At 68.2% G+C, this 22,962-nt stretch overlaps 1 protein-coding gene across 1 annotated transcript in view; it reads right to left on the reverse strand.

Moving 5' to 3' along the window:
- Positions 1-304: 304 nt before the first annotated feature.
- The window catches only part of ADGRB1 (adhesion G protein-coupled receptor B1), a 62,079-nt gene continuing 39,421 nt past the window's right edge, over positions 305-22,962 (reverse strand). Inside the window, exons 18-30 of the mRNA XM_044244858.1 lie at positions 21,199-21,302; positions 19,175-19,277; positions 18,773-18,923; positions 18,221-18,290; positions 16,796-16,862; positions 14,515-14,600; positions 9,853-10,024; positions 7,169-7,264; positions 5,565-5,604; positions 2,664-3,346; positions 1,542-1,577; positions 1,313-1,417; positions 305-668 (exon numbers count right to left, since the gene is read on the reverse strand). Coding sequence (XP_044100793.1) covers positions 471-668; positions 1,313-1,417; positions 1,542-1,577; positions 2,664-3,346; positions 5,565-5,604; positions 7,169-7,264; positions 9,853-10,024; positions 14,515-14,600; positions 16,796-16,862; positions 18,221-18,290; positions 18,773-18,923; positions 19,175-19,277; positions 21,199-21,302 — 1,911 coding nt within the window. The 3' untranslated portion in view covers positions 305-470. The remainder of the gene's footprint in view (positions 669-1,312; positions 1,418-1,541; positions 1,578-2,663; positions 3,347-5,564; positions 5,605-7,168; positions 7,265-9,852; positions 10,025-14,514; positions 14,601-16,795; positions 16,863-18,220; positions 18,291-18,772; positions 18,924-19,174; positions 19,278-21,198; positions 21,303-22,962) is intronic.

Genomic DNA, 22,962 nt, shown 5'->3' on the forward strand with positions numbered 1-22,962 from the left:
CCTGGGTCTGGGGAGGGGCCCCGGGCCCTGGAAAGGTGGGGGGGGGCTGGCTGCTTCCCGAGGGGTAGGGGTGTCTAAAAAATGGTGCCAGGCCAGCTGGGCCAAGCGGGCTGGTCCTCTGCTGCGGCAGCAAGGCGGGCCTCCTGGGGATGCTGGCCATGCTCGGGCCGGCCACCGTCCGCTGCGGCCCGCCCGCCCGCCTGCCGGGGCTGGGCTGGAGAAGGGCAGAGTCTGAGGCACCTTCCGGCCTCCGGAGCCCTGTGCCCGCCCCCCGGGCCGCCGGCGCCTCCTGTCCCGTCTGGCTCTGGTCCCAGCACTGCGGGCCTCCACCTGGCCGCCGTCCGAGTGCCCTGAGGCCAGGACGCGGGTCTGGCCCGCAGCCCGAGAGCACGTCTGAGCCCATCCCGTGGCAGGAGCGGGCAGAGCAGCATCCCTCCTCGTGGCCCGGTGCGAGGCCGCCGCCCACCTGCTCAGACCTCAGTCTGGAGGTCGATGATGTCCTGGCCCACCAGCGGGATCGTGGCGCCCGACTTCTCCCACTCCACGCTCCGCAGCTCCAGCGGGGACGGTGGCAGTGGCTCCAGCTCCTTCTTCACCCACGCGGGTGTCCCGTGGGCTTTCCGAAGGCTCTCCCAGGGCCGCTTGTTGGGCGTCTGCTGCTTCTCCGGCTGCTGGCCATGGGCGGTGGTGGAGGGAGGGGCCGCGGAGCAAGAGGAGACCGGAGGGAGCAAGGGGGAGAGAAGGCGGAGTTGGAACCGGGGAAGGAGACGTCGAGAGCGGCCGGCCAGGAGCAGAGAGCCTCCCGCTATGGGGTCCGGGGTAGGGGGCGACAGCCTGCTGTGAAAGGCACCTGCCTGAAACCGCTCCCTTGGCCATGGCTTTCTTCAGGAGGTGCCAGACTATTCCCCAGTGGACTGCCTTCCCCTCCCCCTCCAGACGGCCCCCCAGAAGCCAGTGCGCTGCCTCCCCTCCAGACGGGGTGGGTGGGGGCCCAGGAGCCAGTGCATTGCCTACCCCTCTCCCTCCAGACAGGCCCCCAGGAGCTAGTACACCACCTACCCCTCCAGACAGGCATCCCCAGAAGCCAGTGTACCCTCCCCCCTGCCCAGGAAGGCCCATGGGCTTGTCCTGCCCTCCAGAGTCTAGCATGGGCTGGGTCAGGCCAGCATCTGGGAAAGGTCGCAGGAAAGAATGAATGAATGAGAAGGATGGGAAGAAGAAAGGCAGGAGACAGCCTTACGGAAAGGCTCTCCCACAGCACGCCCCATCCTGTGCTGCCCCCCCAGCGCCCCAGCACCCTGCCCCCCCAGACCTTGTTGTCTGGGCCCAGGGCCTCCTTGTCCTTCTCGGCATGCTGCAGCTTCCGGTTCAGATCCTGGAACAGGTCCTGGTGCCGTTTCCGCGTGTGCATGATTTTCTGCAGGGTGGGAGGGGGCGAAGCCTGAGCCCGGAAGAGGGGTGCTGCCCCGCCCCTTCCTGCCTGCTGGAAGGGTGCAGAGCGCCTGGCCTGGCCGTGTGGGGGAGGGGATGCCAGGACCCACCTCGAAATCCAGTTCCGCATACCGTGATTTCCGCCGCTGTGGGGAGAAGGGGTTCGTGCACGTTTGCAAGCAGTTCCCTAAAACCGCCCAGGCCACAGGTCTGGCCTCTCCTTGCCTGAAGATGGGGGAGACCAGGGACCCCCTCGCCCCAGGCCTCCTCTTGGGGTCTTGCCCGAGCCCTGGGGTCACGCCTCTGTCAGCCCTGAAGCTGCCGTTCTCAGGCCCTTTGCGGGCCCCCTGCTGCCTTAGACAGCAGGGGCAGCCAAGAAGATGCTGGACAGGAGGCGGGGCCCCAGAGGGCAGTGACCGTCACGAGGAGGCTCTCGGCTCTATGACAACCTAGGGCTCTGGTATTCCAGGGCCCGAGTGAGGGTCAGTCTACAGAACCTCGTCACTGCTTTCTGTCCCAGCTCAGAGGGGCTGCACTGTCCTCCAGGCCACCTCTGGCCTCCAGGCTAGGGCCGGTGCTGGGCGAGGGTCTCTGGCTCAGCCAGCCCACGACGTGCGCCCAGGGACAAGGAGCATGGGACGCAGGCCAGCGGCCCAACTGAGAGGCCCCCAAGGCCGTGAACCAGGAGGTGGGAGCATGGCCTAGGGAGGGTGGGGCTCCCCGAGGGCGCTGGGCGGTGCTCCCCGCTCCAGGCTCTGACCCCATGTTGCACAGGCTGGGGCGGACTTGGGGTCAAGTCTAGGCTTCAGGTTGTTCTGTGGAGGGACTCGCTGCTCTGACCGCAGGCGCGGGATGGGCTAGACTTGAGCTGACTCCCGCCCAGCTCGGTGGCCTCTGCAGTGAGGGAGGCCCCTGTTCCGGCAGAGGCCGGCCGCCCCCTGCCACGAGGCCCAGCAGGGTGAGGGCAGCGTGGCTAGAGGACAGAAAGAGGACGGTGGGCGGGCGGAGGGAGTCCTAGGGGACGCCCCGTCAGCAGCCAGCTTGTCCCCCTTCTTGTCAAGGGACACCTGCCAGCAGCAGGGAGCCGGACGCTGGTCCCCAGCATTCCCAGGCCCCGAATTCCTAGCACTGGCCGTGGGCCCCACCGGCTGGGCCATGCACCCAAACCAGCGGTGCCCACAGCAGACCCTGCCCCCCCCGCCCCTCCCCCCGGGTCCCCGGGCCGCCCTCACCTCGAGGGAGCTCACGGACAAGGTGGAGACGTTCTCGTTCCTGGTCCCGGCCCCCGAGCTAGGCCCCGGGTGGGCCGCGGGCTCCCCAGGCTCCCCCAGGCTGGGGGGCGTGGGCTCCAGGGTGGGGGGTGGGGGCGGGGGGGGCGGCGGCGGCGGGGGCTGGGCAGGGGGGGCCTCTGGGGGCCCGGCGCCCGGAGGCTGGCGGGTGGGTGGGCTGCGGGCCGGGAGGCCAGCGTCGGGGGTCATGTTGAGGTGGATGAGGCGGGTCTGGGGCATCTGGTCCAGGTGGATGCTGTGCTTGGCTTCCTCCGGGGGCTTGGGCCGCAGCGTGGCCGTGGCCGTAGGCAGGATGACGTAGCTGGTGTCCAGGGCCTTCTCCTGGGCCCGGCTCAGCTCCGAGTCCAGCTTCTTGAAGATGTCCCCATCGCCGGCAAAGGAGGACTTGGGCGCCCTGTCCTTCTTGAGGGTCAGGGAGTGGTTGGGGAAGTCGGGCAGGGGGCCGCCCGGGCAGCGGGGCGAGCCGTGCAGGTGCAGCTTGGACACGTTGGCGGGCAGGCTGTTGAAGTTGGTGGGGGGCACCTTGGCATGGGCTACCTTCAGCTTCTCCTCCTCGGGCAGCGACGGCCGCTTGAGCGTGCCGGTGATCGTGGCCGTCCGGCAGGCCGCAATGTCCTTGTTCAGCACTGTGGGGAGAGGTGGGGGTGGGGGTCAGGGTGGCCTCAAGGGTGCCCCGGCCAGGCCCCAATCGGGCACATGCTCTCTGACGGCTCTGGAGCTGCAGTTCCCGGCGCCCGCGCCCCGCAGGCCACTCTGGCCCTGGTCAGTGGGGACCTGCCACGTGCTGTCCGCTGCCATGGCAGCCCGGCTTCCTCTGCCGTTTCTACTGAGGCTGGAAGATGGGGTGCTTCTGCCTGCCCCCACAGACAGGAGAACAAGTGATGGCCACCCACACACTGCTCTCCTGGCAGCCGGGAGCCCCTGAGGGCCCCGAGGCCAGCCCATGTGTCTTGGAAGTGCAGGGACACAGCTCCTCATGGAGGGGGAGGTGCCCCTGGGGTGCCGTGCCACAGACGCCTAGCTGCCCCATTCTGCTCCACTGCAGGGGAGGGGGCCGCATGGCCTCCGAGCCGGGCTCCCGTGGGCCCACCACCCACCTCGCCCCTACCAATCAATTTAGCCTCCTGGGCCGGCAGAGAGCACAGAGCTGCTGGGCCCAGCTCTGCACCCGTGCCCCCCTCAGGGCCCGTCCCTGAAAGCCTGCTGTGACCGCAGGGCCCTCTCTTTGCTGGCCACACCCCTGCCCAGCCCCCGCACACCAGCGGCACTGTCGCCTGCCGCCCCCTGGGCACGCAGCCTCCCAGCGGCGGCCGGTCCCTTGCCACCCCCGGTCCTCTCCCTCTGCTCCGCCAGCCCCCAGCCCCCAGCCCCAGCTTGTGTCCAGCCTCCAGATGCTGACATCCTCTGGGCGGCCCGGCGGGGGATCTGCCATTTTCCCCGCCAAGGCTGCGCCCCTGCAGCATCCCTCCTACTAGGGTCTCTCGGTCCTCCTGAGCGCACACGAAGCCCCATGGACCCGGGACGCGCCTCCTCCCCGCTCAGACCCAGGTGCAGGCTGACGGCGCTCTCAGCCCTACCTCCAGACTCCTCGAGATCCCCAGCCCTCCCTGGTGTGCCCCCCACCCCCAGCCACTAGCTGCTTGAGAGGCCACAGGCCCCGCTGGGCCAGCTGACTGATGAGGAAGAAATCAGAGGCTCGGAGAGGTCAGGACCACCTGAACAGGGCTGGACCCCAGCCTCTGAAGGCCCTTGAGTCTCGGGGTCACCTCACAGGACGGCTGCCTAGACCACATAAGAGCAAAACAGGAGATGGAAGACCATTCTGTCCAGTTCCTCGCTCAACCCAACCAAAGGCCACCTCTTCCAGGAAGCCCTCCTGGGTCCACCTGGCAGTAGCTGACACTCCCAGCCTAGGGCCGCCCCAGCCCCTGCCTCCACGGCTGTCTTTAGACTCTCTCTGACAAATGCAAGGCAGTTGTGGCCGGCTGGGTGTCCACAGTTCTGGAAGATACTGCCTGTCCCTGCCTCAGATGCCTGTCCCTGCCCCAACCTCCTGGCTCCCAGGACAAGGACCCTTGAGGGGCTCCCTCTCATTGGGCAATTGAGTCCCTTTTTCCATTTGCTTCCAGAAAACTCAGTGCTAGCCCAGGGTCCAGTGGTAGATCCTTCTCTGTGCTCTCCCCCCGCTCCCGCTGCCGTCCCCCCACCCCCATTCTGAAAGCATGCCCAAGCCTCCTCTGTGGGACTAGTGGGGATGGAGACACGAGGACGGCGTAGAGTGTGGGCCCGAGGGAGGGCAGGCGGGGGTGGGCGGCGAGGTGGGTGACAGGGCGGAGGCGAGCAGCTCCCCTCACACAGCTTGCCCAGCGTCGAGGCCCCTCCCAAGATTGTGGAAAGCAAAGAACAGGAGTGTGTGTGTGGCTGCCGAGGCAAGGGGCACGGCAGGGAGAGCACAGGGCCAGGCCCCGCGCAGGGAGTCCACGGCCTGCCCCCGGGGCTAAGAGCTCTGCCCAGCATAGCGCGGGCCTCACCCCTGCTGAGCCAGAGCTCCAGGACCAGTTTCCACAGATGGGGCCTGCGGCCACAGGGCAGGGGGGGGCGGGGAGAGGCAGGAAGGGGCGGGCGCGGCCCGGGCTGAGGCGGGCGCTGTGCAGACCCAGCCCCCCGGGCAGCGTCCCCGCCAGCTGCGCGGAGCTGATCCCGCCTCCCCGCCTGGGCTGGGGCAGGCCCTGGTGCGATGAGGACAGACCCACGAACAGACAGACAGACAGACGCACGGAGAAAAGAAGGAGCAAGTGGACCCAGGCGAGGGCCACCTGTCGCTCTCACCTGGCCGGCGCTCACCTGATCTACAGGCCAGATCCACGTCCTTCTCGAAGTCAGTCTGGAAGACAGAGGCGGGGTGGGGTGAGGGCCCGCGAGCCAGCAGCCGGCTGCTGCCGCACCACGCCACCCGCGGGCTGGCGGGAAACGGTGGAGCTGAGCTACACCTCGGAGGCGTGCGAGAGTGTGTGAGTGTGAGAGAGTGTGTGTGTGTGTGTGTGTGTGTGTACACGCATGCGCGGGAGCTCCCTCCCGGGCGTCGGCGGCTTAGCTGGGCCGTGGGGGGCCAGCCTCACGGCGGCTCCCTCCCACTCCACACTCTCCCGCCTCTGCCTCAGTCTCCCCCAGTCCCTGGCTCCCTGGGACTCCAGCCCACTCTGTCCCTCACATCCCCCGATGGGGTGGGGGGCGCAAAGTGTCTCACGCTGGGGCCCCTGCGGCCCAGCCCGCCGCCTGCTGGTGTGCAGCTGTGGGGCCTGCCCTGTGTCACCTGTGGTCCTCAGCACAGGCCCTGGGGACGAGGAAATGGCGGCTGGCCGGCCAGAGAGGCAGAACGGGCTTCGGACACGGCCGTCGGTGCCCAGGTGACACCGGCCGTCCCTTGAGCCGGAGGCCCTGCTAGAGCCTGTGCCCCGTCCCAGCCTAGGAGCCCCGCCAGTGGACACATCCAGTCCCCGGCCTCAGAGCGCCTGGTGGGCGGGGCACCCCGGCCTGGGCACCATGGGCCGGGCTGTGGCCTTCTCGGGCGCGGGGGGGGGTGGGGCTGCGGGGCTGGGTCCTTGTCTCAGACCTGGAGGTTCCCTCTGCGCAAACACAGAGCAGAGCTTCTGGGAAGACTTCAAAGTCTGAGGTCAGAGGTCAGGCCGGGAGCAGGGCCCAGGAGTCTGGGACCCCTGCCCTCACCCCTGAGGATCCGAGTAGCTTCCGCAGGTCCACCGGCTGGCCTCTGCTGAGGCCCTGCCTGGGACGCTCACGGCCCCCGTGAGGAGGCTGGGCACCCCAAGGCCTGAGTGAGCAGCTCCTGCCAGGCCCCCAGTGACAGCGTGGAGAATCCATCCCGGGCACCACCAGGACCTGAATGGGAGGCCTGCTGGCAGGAGCGGGAGGGAGGGTCAGGGAGGACTTCCTGGAGGTGGTATCTTAGTGGACACCTGCGAGGCAGGCAGCGGGGTGGGAGGGCCGCGCCGTGCCTCAGGCTGCACGGCGCAGGTGCGACGCTGGAGGGACCTGGCTGGGAACAAGGCCATGGTGGGGGCAGGGTGAGTGCACAGCCCAGGCTGGTCCCCCGGATGGAGACGGAGGGAGCGCAGCCCCATCCCGGCCAGGCTGGAGGGCAATGAGGGGGCATGGGAGGTGTGGGGGGGGCAGGCGCTGAGGCGACGGCCCCAGGAGGCTGGCATCCGTGCAAGCACGCTGCGGTAGCGGGGGTGAGGGTGGGCCGACGCCCGCACCCCTCACCCTTACCGTCTGGGTCCTGCCCGCCCCAGACCCCGGGCCGGGGATGTCACCTTGGCAAGCCTCAGTGTCCCCAGCCTCACACTGGGCTCGGAGCTCTTCCCAGGGGCCGCCGGAGCCCAGAGCAGCGCAGGGAGGCAGCGCTGGGGCACGCACGCTCGGAGCCCTACCATGAGCTGGGCGTGGCCGTTCTGGAAGGAGCCCCCCGAGTCCCCGTTGCCCTCCTCCTGCCGGTCCACCACGCGGCACTTCACGGCGTCCTGGACCTGGGGGGAGAGCAGAGTGGTCCACGGCGGTCCCCGACTGTGGCCTCGTGAGTCGGCGGTAAGGCCGGGGCGAGCAGCACGGGCTGTGTCTCCACGAGGGGAGCCTGTGTGCGGGGCCCGGCCTCCCTTCCCTCTCGCAGAGGCTCTCTGTGCCCTTCACGGGCACCTCGACCCCCCGTAAACGTGCCATGGCCCTCCCAGTCTGCCGTCAGGCTGCGGAGGGCACTGGGGTCCACGCCGTCCAGGCAAGCCCAGGGCCCCGCCTCCCTCCCTGGAGACACCCGAGCGTCCACAAGGGCCCTTGGGGGGCACAGCACGTCTGTGGGGCACGCTCCACCGAGGGAGGTCTCACATGTTACGGCCACGGGCTCTTCAGAAAGGGGCCACCCAAGCAGCCAGCACAGAGCTTGTCCACAGAGGACAGGCAGGGCTGGTCGGCGTGAGCAAGGAGTGAAGGCCGACCCCTTCTCTGCCACCGAGTGCTCCGGGTGCCGGGCGGAGCGGCGAGCAGTGCCCGCCCTCAAGAAGCTGCCCCTTCATGGCCATGATGTGCAAAGGGAACAAGGGGAGGCACAGGGGCGGCGAAATCATGGAGGGGGTCCTGGAGGAGGCATGCGGAGTGAGCGGGGGAGCTCGGGGAGGAGGGTACGCTGGGGCTCCCGGGCTCCCAGGCCTAGACCCAGCGCAGACCTGGGGACCTGTCCCCACTTCCTGCAGCCACACAGTGATGAGAGGCGGTGCTGGGGTCTCGCTGGCTCCGGGGCCGCAGGCACCCGCCAAGCCTCTGGCCTCCTGTCAGGTGTGACTTCCTCCCGTGCGTGCACTCACTGACCACCGAGCAAACATCGCAAGCACCTCCCGTGTGCCCAGTGTCCAGGAGACAGCAAAGGGAAAGCACTCTCTCCACGGGCACGAAAACCAGATGGTCTCCCCAAGTGCCTCGTGGCCTCCTCCTCCAGGAAGGCCACCTGGCCAGCCTCACCCCCTCCGTTCCCCCCAGAAGACTCAGATGACCCCCTTACTCATCCACCTCCCAAATGTTCCGCGCCCACTGCGCTGGCTGAAGCTGCCTGGCATCGCCCGTACCTGCCCCCTCCCCGCCTGTCTTCCTCAGCGCGGCCCCCTGAAGTCCCGCCTACAGAGGCCGGAGGATGGAGGCCCTCTCCCGACTCTTCCCTGCCCACAGGGTCCCTAGCCCAGACCCCACGTGTGAGACCCAGGAGATGAGAGAGGCTGATGGGGAAGGCCCGCCCTCCTGGCAAATCAGGTGTCTCTGGGGCACCTGACTCTCCCCCGCACCGACCCCACGCCGGACAGTCCTGCTTCTGTTCCCGGGTTTTACGTTCCTACAAGCTCCCTCCTATTCTCGGATGCTCCTTCTTGGTAACCTGCCGTTCTCGTCTCCAGAAGCTGGGCAGCCAAGGGCAGCTGAGGGCCTCAGGCGGGGCCTTCGCACCTGGGGAGACGCTGACCTCTGCCCCCCCCCGAAGCCACAGTGAGAAGCACAACCATGAGTCAACATGGCCGGAGCCAGGCACGCGTGGGGCTGGGGCTGGCAGCCTCTCCCTCTCTGCGGGTGCTGGCTCGGGCCATGTCGGGGGCCCGTGGCTGCAAGGATCTGACTTTCTGGGCACAGGCTCTCCGGGTCTCCGAGGAGATGCTCACGGCCACCCCGGCATTTACATTCAGGAGCTTGTCAATGGGGCCGTCCCAACACCAAAAACGGGGGCTTCTGGTCCTCCCGTCACCTCTCCCTGCTGGGGACCTCGGGGGACAGGGTGCCCCCGGACCAGGGCCCCACCTGGGACAGTGGGGCTACATGGGGGGGGGGGGATGCCGGGTGGGGGCGGGGCTGCCAGCTCAGGACGGGGCTGGGCTGCCCCGAAGTGGACAGCCCGTCGTCCACAGCACACTTCCCTGGGCGTCCCGGGGGCCCGGGAGCCCCTTCTGGAAGTGCTCTGGCTTTGGGCTGTGATGCAGCGGCTGCCCGGCCTCCCCCGCTGCCAGCTGTGCACCCGGCTTCCTCAGGTGGACTGGGCTCATGGCCCCTTGTCTCTCTCTCCCCAAAAACCCAGGGTTCACTGCAAAACCCGTCTCCTGTTCTCCTCATCGTTTCGAGTCTAAGTGCTCTCCACTCACTTTGCTGTCTTTCCAGGAGGTTCCGAAGGGAAAGGGAGGGAATTCCGCGGGTCTGCCCCTCACCCACTCCGGCCCCTTCAGCCTCACCGCGGCCCCTCCCGTCCATGCCAAGAGCACGTTTCTCCACATTTCAACCCTCCTGAGGGGGAAGCAGGCCCCGGACCTTAGCTGCTGTCACTGGCAGCCGGCCGTGGGGACAGGCGGCTGAGGCCCTCCCTTGCTCCCATTCAGGACGGGGGGCTCAGCTCTGCTGAAAGCTGCACATGTCTCCGGGGCTCCGGGTCCCAAAGACTTAGGAGGACAGAGCCCCCCTCACCGCCCAAGCCCTCCAGGGGCGCAGGGGGCGTCTTCAGGAAGAAGGACGGACACGAGGAGCCACTAGGACCACGTGCTGGCGCAGCCTCGGGCCGCAATCAGGCCTGGCCCGCAGCCGCCCCGGGGGCGCCCACCTCTCTGCGCAAGATGCAGTGGACCATCACTATGACGAAGCCCTCCAGCGAGTCGAAGACGGCAAACAGGATCTGGAAGAGGGCGGAGCGGCGGTCGGTGAGGGCGAGCACGGCCGACATCCAGGTCAGCGCCAGCAGCGGCAGCACCACGCAGGAGCTCCACAGCGAGGCCCTGGGGACAGCGCAGCGGGCGGCTGCGTCAGGGCTGGCCCTGGCCGCCCTCTCCGCCCCCCACCCCTGCTGGACTTCTCCTCCTCTCCCCCTCTCCCCTGCGGTCCTGGTGGTCCCTCCTGGGGAGCAGAGTCCTGCCCCAACCAGCCCAGCGGCTGGAGCCTCGGAGCGTGGTCCCCGGAGGCTGGGCAGCAGGGGGCGGGGGGAGGGACCTCTCGGGGACACCCAGGTTCCTAACTGTCCAGGAGGACACAGGAGGGATGCCCACTGGAGGCGGGAGCTGGGGGGCCACGGCCCCTCCTGCGTCCAGCTCCCCGGGCTCTCTGCACCACGCCCGCCGCCAGGGGATCAGGGCCCAACTCTAAGACGGCTGTGAAGGGGGTGTTCGGCCAGGCCTCTGAGCTCTGAACAGAGATGGGGAGAGAAACACAGAGGACCAGAGAGCTGCTCCAGGAGGACAGAGGGGACAGACAGACAGACATGGCCAGACGGAGAGGGGAGGGGGAGGCAGAGACACAAACAGAGACCCACGGGCGCTTCAGCTCTTGGCAGGCCCTGCTCTGCTGGTCCCCAGGGGAGAGCGGCCTCCAGGAGTGCCCGAGGCAGGCACTGCCCTCTGCCGCCGGGTGCCTCCCTTCGCCACCGTGGGCTACACCGTGGCGGCTCTGAGCCTGCCTCCGCCGGACGGCGCTGTCACTGTGCCGAGTCCTCGAGGCGCGTGCTGAGGGCAGATGGCTCCGGCGGGACGGCTGGCGTGTGGCAAGTGTCTGGGGAATGTGCCTGACCCCACCCTCACCTCAATGACGACCTCCAGCGTTTGGCCCCTGGGCAGGAGATGGCTCGCAGGGGCTCCAAGGAGCCGCCGGGGCCCCTGTCATCACCGGGGAGGGGGCTGAGGTCAGGACCACCGACTCTCCTCCTTATAGAACAGAAGCAGGAGCAGGTGGGGCAGGAGAAGCAGGGAGTGGGCAGGGGGGAGGGGGATAGGAACATCAGGCAGGGCCAGGGCCACAGGGGCCACAGGAAGGAGCCAGGGGCCGGGGAGGGGGGACACAGGCTCGATGGGAGAAAGGCTAGGAGGACCGTGGGTCCAGCTTGGAGAAGGACCCCTAAACCGGCAGGACCTTAGTTAGGGGGCAGCGGCAGGGGCCCTCCCCAGAATTGTGCCCCTGGCTTCTGCACCCTGTCTGTCCGGCCTGGGCACGGGCACAGAAGACAGGCCCGCCTCCTCCCCCTCCATCCCCCTCCCCTCCCATTCCCTTCCCCCCTCCCTGTGCCAGGACCCAGGTCCCTGTCCCGGCCCAGCCCCATTTCTGCTCCAGCACAGCTCCCTGGCCAGGTTCCCCGGGAGCTCAAGTCAGAAGCCCTCACAGGAGCTTCTGAACCAGACTTCACAGACCGGCCTCGCCTCGCCTCCTAGGGTGGAGGCCCAGGAAGCCGGCCCTCCCCAGCTCCGCGCACGGCCCTCCCCAGCCCCGAGTCTCTGTGGCTCCCCATGGCGGGTGGGGCTCCCTCGTCTCTGTCCCCCCTTCAGAAGCAGACCTTCTCTGGCCGTACTCAGAGCAGGAGGGTCTCATCCTGCTGGGAGTCACGCTCCTTGTGGCCTGGGGCCTGGGGCCTGGGGCGGGACCCCCACGGCCTGAGGCCGGTAGCAGATGGCTGGGGCCAGGGGACCCAGGAAGCACTTCGGTTCCTGCAGCCCAGCCTCTGTGGGTTCTGCCGGGGCAGAGGGCTGTGCGGAAGAGCGGGTGCGGGCCCGGGGGGATGGGAGGGCAGGGGAGCTGGCAGGGAGGCCCAGGGCAGTGGCTCCACCTGGCCCTTTGGAAAGTCCAACGCCCCTATGGTGGGGGAGAGGGAGGTGGGAGCGGTGGGGGGGCAGGTGGGGCAGAGCCTCTCAGGGAATGTCCCCGGGGCTCTCACCACAGGCCTGTCATGGGGCAGAGCAAACAGTATGTATCCCCGGCCTTGTCCCCGCCGGCCACCCCCCCACAGCTTTCTGCCTCACGGGACCTGACCTGCCCCGAACCTGCAGCCGCCATGGGGCAGCAGTATCCACACGCCCACACGCTCACGCACATACATGTGCTCACACACGCACACACATGCACACCGACACCCACTCACACACGCACACGCTCATGCAACACTCACGCACGCTCACGGTACCTGTGCTCGTGCCCGCCCACACGCTGGCACGCGCACACACTCAGAGGCGCACACACGCGCACACACCAGAGGCACACACACGCGCACACACTCAGGCGCACACACGCGCACACACCAGAGGCACACACACGCGGACACACTCAGGCGCACACACGCACACATGCGCACACACTCAGGCGCATACACGCGCACACACTCAGGCGCACACACTCAGAGGCGCACACATGCGCACACACTCAGGCGCACACACGCGCACACACTCACAGGCGCACACACTCACAGGCGCACACACTCAGGCACACACACGCGCACACACTCAGAGGCGCACACACGCAGGCGCACACACCAGAGGCGCACACACTCAGAGGCGCACACACGCGCACACCCTCGTGCTCACACGCACACACCGCGCACCCCAGCCCCCAGCACGGCCACACGTCAATGAGCTGCCAGCTGAGCGCGTTCTCGAGCTGACCCGCACCCATCCCGTCCGGGCGGCGCCTGCTGTCCAGCCCTCCTTGTCCCAAGGCCCCGGGGGATGGGGGAGAGGAGCCTGGGAAAGGGCCAGCTGGGGGACGACCCCCAGAGTGGACGGCAGAAGTGACAGAGAGGACAGAAAAAGCTTAAAACAAACTGTGTGACTCAGAGCAGCGTGGAGACGGGCGCACGCAGGGAAGGAGAGGGTCTGATGTGGGAGGTGGCGTGGGCCGCAGGGAGGGCTCCACACTCGGCCCGTCGGAGGGCGCGCCGGAGGGGCTGGGGCAGCTGACCGGGAGTGCAGTGCAAAGCCCAAGACAAGAGCTGACCGCGTTCTCAGTTCTCACGGAGACGGGGCGGAGCGCTCACTGACCACAGCGGTCGGCCTGCATCCCCCGGGCCGGTCCTGGGGGGTCGGAGGGGCTCCGGGGGAAGCAGGGGAGCCTCGGGGAGGTGGGGGCTGTTGGGGTTCGGCCCCCATGCATGCCTGCGTGGAGGAGAGAGGAGCCAATCTGTCCATGTTTGCACAGAGGAGCAGAACTCCTGGGGGGAGGCCACAGCCCCCAAGTCTGCCCTGACCATGTACCGCGCCAGCCAGCGCGCCGGGCTTCAGGGAGCTAGCTGCCAGTGTCCTCCCACAGGCTCTGCGCGTGTGCGTGTGTGCATGTGTGCGTGCGCGAGCAAGCCCGCAGCAGCACGCAGGGAGCGACCGGTCCGTGGGGGACTTGCCAGGGTGCCACGGGGGCACCCAGGGGCCAGGGCACCCCCTGCTCACCCGGGCCAGGGCTGGGGAGCCGGCCAGCCACACAGACACACTGGCCTCCCGCACCCGCCGCTCACCCCACCTGACCCCGGGGCCCTCGGCCGCACAGACGGGGATGGAACAGGAGAGTCGGCTCAGGGGTTCTTGTAGGAAACAAAGCAAACAGTGCCTTTGGGGAGTGGGCGTCACATGTGAGCTGCCCCAGCACTCCGGCCTGTGTGCCCCGGGGCCCCCAGAAACACCTGTGGACAGCGAGGCCAGCCTCCGGATCCCACACGTCCTCCCAAACCACACAGCAGACTCCCGACCACGACGAGAAGCCATCAGGGAGCCCAGAGGACAGTGTCCTGAAGCCAGGGTACTCCGGGAGCGCAGGACGAGGAGGAGGGAGACAGAGACAGACATGGAGGACGGGCACAGAGGGAACAGGGGCGGAACCCCCACGCAGACACCAGCAGGGCAGAGGGACGAACAGAGCAGTAGGCAGGGGCAAGGCGAGGAGGGCTCAGAGGGCAGGGGCAGGATGGAAAGGGTCTGTCTCAGCCCGTCCTCGGCCCCCCTCCATGACCTCGGCGCTGCCATGCCCCGGGGGGGCTGGAGAAGAGGTGCTGTCCCAAACACACTTGGCCTTCACTGCTGGACATTGTCCAGCCGCTTGGGACCACGTGCCCTCTGGCCACGCACTGCCCTCTCTGGGCCCAGCCTCTCCATGCAGGAGGCACACCCTATTTGTCCCCTGCACTCTCCTCCTGTCGCTGAAGGGACCACAAAGACAGGCAGGTCACACCCTTGCTGGGGGTTACCCGACCCCGCAGTGGGGAAGGGGGAGGCCGGGGGCTCCCTCCCCCCACCCTAGTGGACCCTGCAGGGGCAGGGTCCCTGAAAACAACTGGCTTCCCAGTTTCTGAGGATGGACCACAGGCCAGACAGAGAAACTGAGGCACAGGGCAAGGTCGGGGCTGGCTGTGAGCCTACGCAGACCTCTGTGCCCGTTTCCCTGCCTGCTCTGGGGGCTGGTGGGGAGAGTGGGCCCTGGGTCTTCTGGACTCGAGGCAGGTGAGGCGCCCCAGTGGGCCCTGCCCTACCCTGCCCGCTCCTTCAGCTTCTTGTCCGTGATGCCGTCCTTGGACACGAGCTTGTTGAACACCAGGATCCCGATGACCATGTTCACCTGCCAGGCAGAGAGCAGTGGGGTGTGGGGGTGGGGTACTGCCCTCCAGGCTCCGGGCTCCACACCAGGGCTCCTGCCCGCAGCACGGGCCCTATGGACACCGCTCCCCAGGCCAGGAGACGGGGCCGCCGGCACAGGCTCGGCAGCACCCCCGACCCCGACGCTCTCCCGGGCCTGGCCTCCCGCCCCCCGCCCCCCACCAGAGCCCCGGCTGTTAGGTAGGGTTCTCCTGCCACAAGACCCCACCCGGGGCACGATGCTCCAGCTCCCGCCCCCCACATGACCCTCCCGCACAACCCATCCGTGAGGATCTGGCAGCCCTGCCCGGCGGGGGTGGACAGGAAAAGGGGCTGGCACGCCCCAGGGTGGGGACGCAGAGTCATGTGGGGGCTTTCCCGACAGGCTGGATCCCCGGCCGCGCTGCACGAAATAGCCCCGAGGCCTAGCTGCCATCTCCACAGTGGGCAGCAGCAGCTTCTGGAGCTGGGGCTCCAGCTGTCCCGAGGTCGGAGGTCAGGCTGATCCCCATGCACCCCCAGAGTGCTGGCCCATTCCCACCGCAGAAAGGGCCTCAGGTGATCCAGCTGCCGCCCACACTCAGGGGTTCCCTGTGGCCACCCCCAGCCTTCCAGCTCCCCTGCCCCTTACGTCCCTCCCATGATGGGGAGCTCACTCCTCACAAAGGGCCGCCTCGGGGGCCGTCTCGGGGGCAGCATCCCTGTCAAGGTTTTTTCCCCGGGGGTGCACTGCCCCTGCGCTCTCTGCCATGGCATCTTCCCTGCCTCCTTCCCAGTGGGCACCGGCTCCCCAGCAAGCGCTCCCCGGTGTTCATGTCCCACAAGCCACAGCCAACGGCAGCTGTTGGCCCTACCGCAGCCCTGGAGCCCTGGGGCCTTCTCTCCTGGGTGGGGAGGCTCCCGGCTCCTTCCCTTGCCCCCCAGACGCCCTCCCCTGGGCTCCTACTCCGCAGAGACCGCCCGGTGAAGGAACGAGGCCTTGTCCCGGACCCCTCGGATGCAGCGGGACGAGGGGCCGGCTGCCCGAGGCCTCACTGCTCTTAGCGCCCCTGACCCCGTACGCCACGCGGGCAGGCCCTGCCGTCCATCCCTGCGCGAACGGAAAGTTCCCAGACGCGGACAGCAGCGCTGGAGGGCCTGACTGGGGTTGAGGCATCTTTCCCGGGTGACCTCATTTTCTGACAAGGCCGGAGCCACAGGGGGACAGGCCACCAGCCGTCCCCACCCTGCCCACAGCAGGCTCTGTGCGGTCTTGACTGGCGTGTCCCCACGTTCCTGAGGGGGCCCCGGCCTTGCCCTACAGACACCCTGGGAGGGAACATGGGGGCTGGGAGCTCCCGCCTCCCTCGGCTAAGCCTGCCCGCTCCCACGTTGCCTGTCTTTAAAATGGTGAGCTGGCCCGGTCTCTGAGGGGCCGCGTTGACATGCACGGCACGGAGGCCTCTCCCTTCAAGGAATAAAGGAGCCGGGACCCTCGGGCTAGGCCCGCTGCCCACGGCCCCACCCTCCCACCCAGGGTCCCCCAGCCTCCCCTGTGCCTGTGCCGGTGCCCAGCTTCCCTGCCACAGAGCCACAGAGTGGTGTGTGGCACTCCACGAGGGGCGGAGGGCTGGAGGGGGACAGGCTCAGGCAGTGTGGATGCAGGGGGCCCCCAGCCGTGGCCGGCTCCCCCTGCCCAGCCCGAACTGGGGGGCAGGAACTCTGTGTGCCCGTGGCACTGTTGCGCATCCCTCCCCGAAGGTGTCTGGGAACTCGTGGCGAGGGAGAGCGGGCAGCCACTTCCTTCTCCAGAGCAGGACAGCTGGTGGAAGCAAGGGCCCAGTCCTGGCCCCCCTGCCTCAGGCTCTGCTCGCTGCTCTACCCATCCCCCAGGCCTCGCTGGCACTCCCTGCCGTCCTGGGTCAGCCATCTGTCTGCTCGGTATCCCCCCCCCCCCATCCGGCCACTCAGCCTGCGAGCCCACACAGACCTGCTGGCCAGTCCCCAGCCAGTGCCCATTACCCATGCAGGCGGGGCTCACCAAGATAGCAGGCGCTCCCCTGCCCCCGTGTCTGTACCTGTGTACCCTGAGAGCAGCTCCAGGAACGCCACCCACCCCCTGGTGACCGTGGTGACCCTGAAGGGGCAATAGGTACAGCCCAAGGGCCCAGCCTGGGCCAGCAGGGAGGGGGTCAGTACCAGTACAACGGCGGCAGCCGGTCCCACGAAGGCGTACAACAGTCCCCCCTCCAGGGACAGCCAGCAGCTGGGGAGGGAGACGGGCTGGTCAGTGGCCAGTCGTGACGTCCCCGCCCCCCGGGGAAGGCCGGCAAGACGCTGGGGAGTGGCAGAAGGAGCTCGGCACCCAGCAGGCCCCCCGGGGCACAGCACACAGCAGCTCACTCTGGCCTCTGAGCCCTCGGAAGCCCCCTCCACTGTGGCCCCTTGAATGCCAGTCTACAGAGGGAGAAGCAGGCACCGGCAGACGCCAGGCTGTGCTGACTGCCCCGACCGGCCCCCAACTCTCCTCCTATGTCCTCCCCAGTCTCACTCACAGACCCTTCTTCTGGCCACGGGGCCAAAACTTTGGGTCGGGTCCCTGTTCCGGCCCCCCACCTGCCCACGCAACCCAGGCCCCGTGGCCAGGTAACCCAGGCCTCTGCTCAGGCGTCTGGCCCGGGCTCTCCTCACACCAGCCATGGTCACTGGCCCCACGTTCCCCCAGATCTCCTGGACCTCGCGAGAGGCGGCCTGCAGGAGCCCCGGGCCCAGTGAAGACGCTGCAGTTTCCACGTGCTGTTTCCTCTGCCCCGAGTGCCCACCCCACGCAGTCAAACTCGTCTTCGGCCTTCAAAACCCCTGGGGCTCCCCTGATCCGCCTGGCCCTCTCAGCTGTGCGGCCGTGCCTGTAACTCCCTCCTGGCACGCTCCCTACCAGGGGTTCCAGTAACCAGAACCTCATTCATGTCCACTTCCCCTGCTGCCCCAGGGGGCCCTGCTCCAGGACCCAGCCACGGCCTGTCCCCCTGGGGCTCCACAGGGAGCCAAGCCTGCACGGTCCACCCTGGCCACTCCTCCTTCCTCTGGCTCCCCGTTTCTTACCCATGCCTGAGGCTGCAGCCCCCCTACAGGCCTTGGCTCCCTTTACCCCGGGAAGCTACACTGCTTTTAGGGTCTCCCCAAGCTTCCTGGTTTGGCATTCAAGGCCCCGGACCTGCCTGGCCCAGCCGACCCTTCGGGGCCTCGCTGACTTCATTGGAGCAACAGGCCCCTTACCACCGGCCTTGCCCTCCTCGGGGCCACACAGCTCCCTTGCCACCACAGTCATGCAGGGAGGGACGCACGGCTGCAGAGGGAAAACTGAGGCTAACAGACCCGGCCAAGGGTACCAAAGGAGGGGGTTGAGGCTCTGATGGCCCTGAGCCCCCATTTCACCCATCCTGCTGCCCACTGCCAGGGAGGAGCTGGGGAAGGAGGCGGCCTCCAGCCCCGGGGCTCCCGGCCTCTCCCAGCTTGGCTCTCCTCTGCGAGACGGGCAGCAGCCAGCTGTCACCTTCTAGGGCAGTGGGAGGGTCTGGGGGAGCCGAGCGGCCTCTACCCCATCCCCACCCTGCCCCGACTCACTAGTTCATGGTGCTGTACCCTTTGGCCTTGGTGAATCCCACAGAAATGGCCACGACCAGTGCAGGGAGCCCTGCGAAGGACCAGAAGGAAAGTGGGTTGGTCCTCCCGCCATCCAAGGCCCCGTCCACGCTCTGCCTCCTTCCAGCCCTGGGGATGGGGCGGGGCGGGGGCAAACTGGGTCCTCGGAGTCCTGCACGCGGTCGTGCTGAGCAGGAGAGAGAGGGGACGGGAGGGGGACGCGGGCGGGAGCTCATGGGCTGTAGGCACGGCAGCCAGACAGCGAACGAAATGCAGGACGCCTGATCGCACTTGAATTTCAGATAAAAAGAAATCATTTTTCTTGTAAACGTCCTAAACGTCAACCGAGATATCCTTAAAAAATAACTCATTATCAGAAATTCAAAGAGAATCTGCGTCACATCTTACCTGGGAACCCCGGGGAGGCCCCAGGAGGACGAGGGCAGAGGCTGGGGGGTGGTGCAGGGCCACAAGGGGCAGGGACAGCGGGCGGAGGCCGGGGGGCACCCCTCCCCCCGACCTGGCACCACTCACCCCAGCCCAGGCAGAGGAAGCGTTTCCGGATGAGACGGTTCCTGAGGCGGCCCGTCACGGCCATGTACGACTGCCAGGCCTCGGTGAGCACCCAGCAGAAGGATGACAGGAAGAAGAAGTGCAGGAAGGCGGCCACCAGCGTGCACACCACCTGCGCGGGGCAGGCGGGCGGCTCAGGCCGGGCCGGGGCCGGGCACCCTGCCTGGGCCCGCCCCACGGGAGGAGCTCGGAGAGGCCGGGACGGCCCGAGCCGGGTGTCCGGGGTGGGGCCCGAGGTCAGGTCCCCATCACAGGAGGCCACTGAAGGGCCGGCACCAGCTTCCCAGGGAGCATTCTGGGGTCCTGTCACCCCATCCCGCCCGGGCTCCCTGGGGGGTGCGGGGAAGGGCCGAGCTCACGCACCTTATTGCGGGTCTGGGTCTGCCCGATGAGGATGAGGGCGTTGGAGGAGATGATGGACAAGCAGAAGTTGATGAGGATGACCGACCGCTCCGAGCGGATGTACCTGTGGGGGGGCGCGGCTCAGTGCCCTGGCGGGGGGGGGTCGCGTCTCCAGGAACCGGGGTCCTGCGCCACGGCGAGACTAGAACGCCACCCCCTTCCTGCAGGCCTGCCGGCCAGGCCACCATCACCTCCGGCCCCGCTCCCGCTCTGCCGCGCACTGAGCTCCAGCCCGTGGTCCTGCGCGGGGAGGGCCACGGGAGGCTGCCGGGCCCGGCCGCCCATTCCTGCTGGGAGTGGCTTATCCTCAGTTTCCCCCTTTCTGTGTGAGAGCCTCTCCCTGTCTTTGCATCCCCTGGACACAGCTCGTTTCCGGGGTCTCGCTCTCGGCCTGCTCCTGGCTTCACCCCTGCCGGCCCCCTGCCCCCAGCCCTTCCCACCCTGTGTGATCCTGACTTCGGGGGAGGAAGACGGAGCGGTTCCGAGGGCAGCCTCTAGAGCCTGGGCAATGCGCGGCCCAGCTTCCTCCGGGCTGTGGAACCCTGGGCGAGGGCCTCAACCCCTCTGTGCCTCAGTCTTTGGACCTGTGAGAGGGGGTGGTGGGAACAGCACCCGCGGCCAGGGCTGCGGCCGAGATCAGAGGGGCAAGATGCAGATGGGCAGAGGGGACAGGGCTGGGCCTCAGGGGCCGAGATGTGACCTTGGGTGGGTCACTTTCCCTCTGTTGGTCTCCATTTCCTCATGGGGCCCATCAGGCCACCTTCCCGACCACAGCTCACAGGGGCAGTGACTCGGCCAGCAGAACTCAGGAAGGAGGCGCTTTGAAAACCACCGGCGAACCCCTCAGAACCGCAGCCGGGAGGGCTGGACACGCTGTGCCAGGCCCCTGGTCCCCGGTCCCAGAGGTGTCTGGAAACCGAGGCCTCCAGGGAGGGGCTGGGCCGGTGGGGGGTTTGGGGCAGGTGGTCTGAGGAGGGGTTGGGGAGGAGGGCCGCCCCGGGTGCCGGCGGGGCACCTACTGGTTTGGCCAGTAGGGGTCGGCTTCTGGCCCCGGCAGGAAAGGGGCAGGGACCACAGGCCGCCTGCTCCGCCTCCCACCAGTGACACAGACATCGATCTCTCCTCGCTGGCCTCGGGCGGCATCAGCTCTGGGCTGTGCAGCTGCGGGGGCCGGTGACCTTGACTCAGACGCCCTGTCCTAACCCTCTGCTCAGTGGGGCTCCACCAGGGCTCTGGGGGCGGGAGACAAGACCCGCCCCCAGGCCCACACTTGCCCTCGCACACCCTTCACATCCTGAGCCCATCCTGGTCACGGGCCCGGGTTCAGGCCTGTTCACGTGCGTCCCTCCCCCAGAGCTGGGGTCGGCCGGGGATGGCTGCCTTGCCCCAACCCTGCCTGGGGAGGTGGTCAGGGTCCTGCGATGAGGCCCTACAGCCCGGGGGCGGGGGGACAGGGATGTGAGTAGAGGTTCTTGCCCTGAGACATGACCCAGGCTCCGAGAGGACTGTGGACATGCACACCCACATGACAGGACATGGAATCTGGGGGCTCTGAGGCCCCAGGGCAGGGCACTGGGCTGGGGAGTGCACTTGCTGGCACCGGTCAGGCAGTGCCTTCAAAGGGCAGGAGAAAGTGTGGCTCCTCCCGTGGGCGGCAGTGGAAGGCAGGAGCAGAAGGGCAACCAGCCCGCCCTGGGCCTGTGCGCGCTCACCCCGCCATTGGGCATCCAGGGGGCAACACTCGGAGAGCAGATGGGGGGCCGTCGGGGAGGGAGGGGCATGGAGGGCAGAGGGTGGCGGTGGGGCGGTCCATCCCTGATGGCCTGGGCAGGAGAGGACAGGGTGGGGGGGTGGCGCTGCTGACTGGGAAGGGGGCTTCGGACCAGCCCCCCCACCCATGGCTGTCCTCAGAGGGGGAGGGGACAGGACCTGACCCCGGCCGCCCCGTGCCCGCCCCCCCCGCCGGCCCACGCGCCAGGCAGCACCTCCACACAGACACGTAGATGATGATCAGCAGGAGCAGGGTGAGGGACGACACGCCGCAGCCCACGATGAGCGTCACTGACGGCACGATCACCTTCTCCATGCTCTGAGGGTGCCGGGGCGGAGAGAGAGCGGGGTGAGGGGCCAGGCCTATGCAGGCTGAGGCTGCGGGGTGCCGGGGAGCCTCCCCCCTCACCCCAGCACCCCCACGCACCCCCCACCTGCGCTGCCCATGCTTCTGGGCTGGCCCCTGGGCGGGGTCTGTGCACCTCCCATCACTGGTATCAGAGCCGCCTGCCAAGCCTAGCGCCGAAGGCTCTGTCTGCACTTCACGGACCCCCCCCCCCTTCCAGAGGAGGACCACGTCCCCCGTCACAGTCGGCTCATGAGGCTGCCAGCCCCACCACAGGGACAGCTCTCCCGGACGCATGCTTCTGGAACACCAGCCGAGAGCAGGACCCCGGGCTTCCCGGAAGGGCCCCTCGGCACCAGCTGCATCCGTCCAGCCTCTGCTGCCTCCACGCCAGTTCCAACCCCCAGCACCTGCTGCCCCACAGCCCCACCAAGCACCCCTGCTCTCCGCTCTTCCCTCCCCCCTCCCTCCTGCTCTGCCGGGTCCCAGCGCTGCACACCCACCCCTGCCTGAGCCCGGCCCCCGCGGCTCTTCTCCCAGCCGCTGCCGGAGAACCATGTAAAACACCATTAGAGATGGCAACCCTGCTTTGTTCAGGGTTTTACCCCCCGCCCGACCATCCCCTCCCTAGCCGCCAAATGCTCCAAAGCCTGCTGAGCCAGGCCTGACCCCCGCACCGGCCACCTCCTCCTTCCCACCGAGGCAGAGCTGTGGCCGCTGTCGGTCCCTCTGCCCAGAACACCCTTCCCAGCTGTCACGTGGTGCCTCTCGGGGGGGCCTTGGGCTGGGGGGCCCGGCTGCTCCCCACCACGTAGCCCCGAGCACCCAGTCGGTCGAGCTCAGCCCCGTGTCACTGCCTGACCCACCCAGCGCACACAGAGGGCCACCGCACAGTGGACAGGGGTCGCTTGGAGGAGGCCAAGGACACTCGGAGGGACGGACACGGGTCCTGCAGCCCTTCCCAGCCTGCAGGCGCTGCGCTCGAGGGAGGAGGAGGTGTGCTGTGGGTGCGGGGCTTCCTAGGGGCTCCCCCACTCTAAAGGGGACGCTTCTGTCCCCGCTCCCGGTCTGAGTAGGCTGACGCTCTTCAGGGCAGCTCTCTGACCCCGCTGACCCAGGCGGGCTGCCCAGGGAGGCTCTCCCGCCTCACCGGCCTCAAAAAGCCCCACATTCGTGTCCCAAGGCGGCACCTTCCATCTCCCTTGGGCCCCCAGAGTCGGAGCCAGAGCCCGGGCCACCTCACGCTGCTGTCCCCACCACGGACAGCCCGGTGCCGAAACCATGCTCTGCCCTCCACCCATGTGTGTGCCGTCCCCGTGGCCTGGGCTGCCCTTCCCCACACCGGAAACGCCCCCTCCTGCCCCACTCCTCGGCCCTTCTGAGTGTTGCTGGGTTCCAGCCCGGGTCCCACCGCTGGAGGGGACTGCCGGTCCCACAGCCCCACGTCCTCACGTTCCTGAACCCCTCGGGCCAGGCCCGGCTCGGACACAGGCCGCGTGGTTGGCTAGATGAATGGAGACAGGGAAGGCAGGCTCTGGGAAAAGGGAGAAAGTCAGCCAAGGTCAGCCAAGCAGCCAGAGGTCCCGGGATTCACGGCCCAGGGTGAACCTGTTTCCACACGGGGAGCTGGAGG

This window comes from Neovison vison, chromosome 4 (genome assembly GCF_020171115.1).
Source record: "Neovison vison isolate M4711 chromosome 4, ASM_NN_V1, whole genome shotgun sequence".
Taxonomy (NCBI): Eukaryota; Metazoa; Chordata; class Mammalia; order Carnivora; family Mustelidae; genus Neogale; species Neogale vison.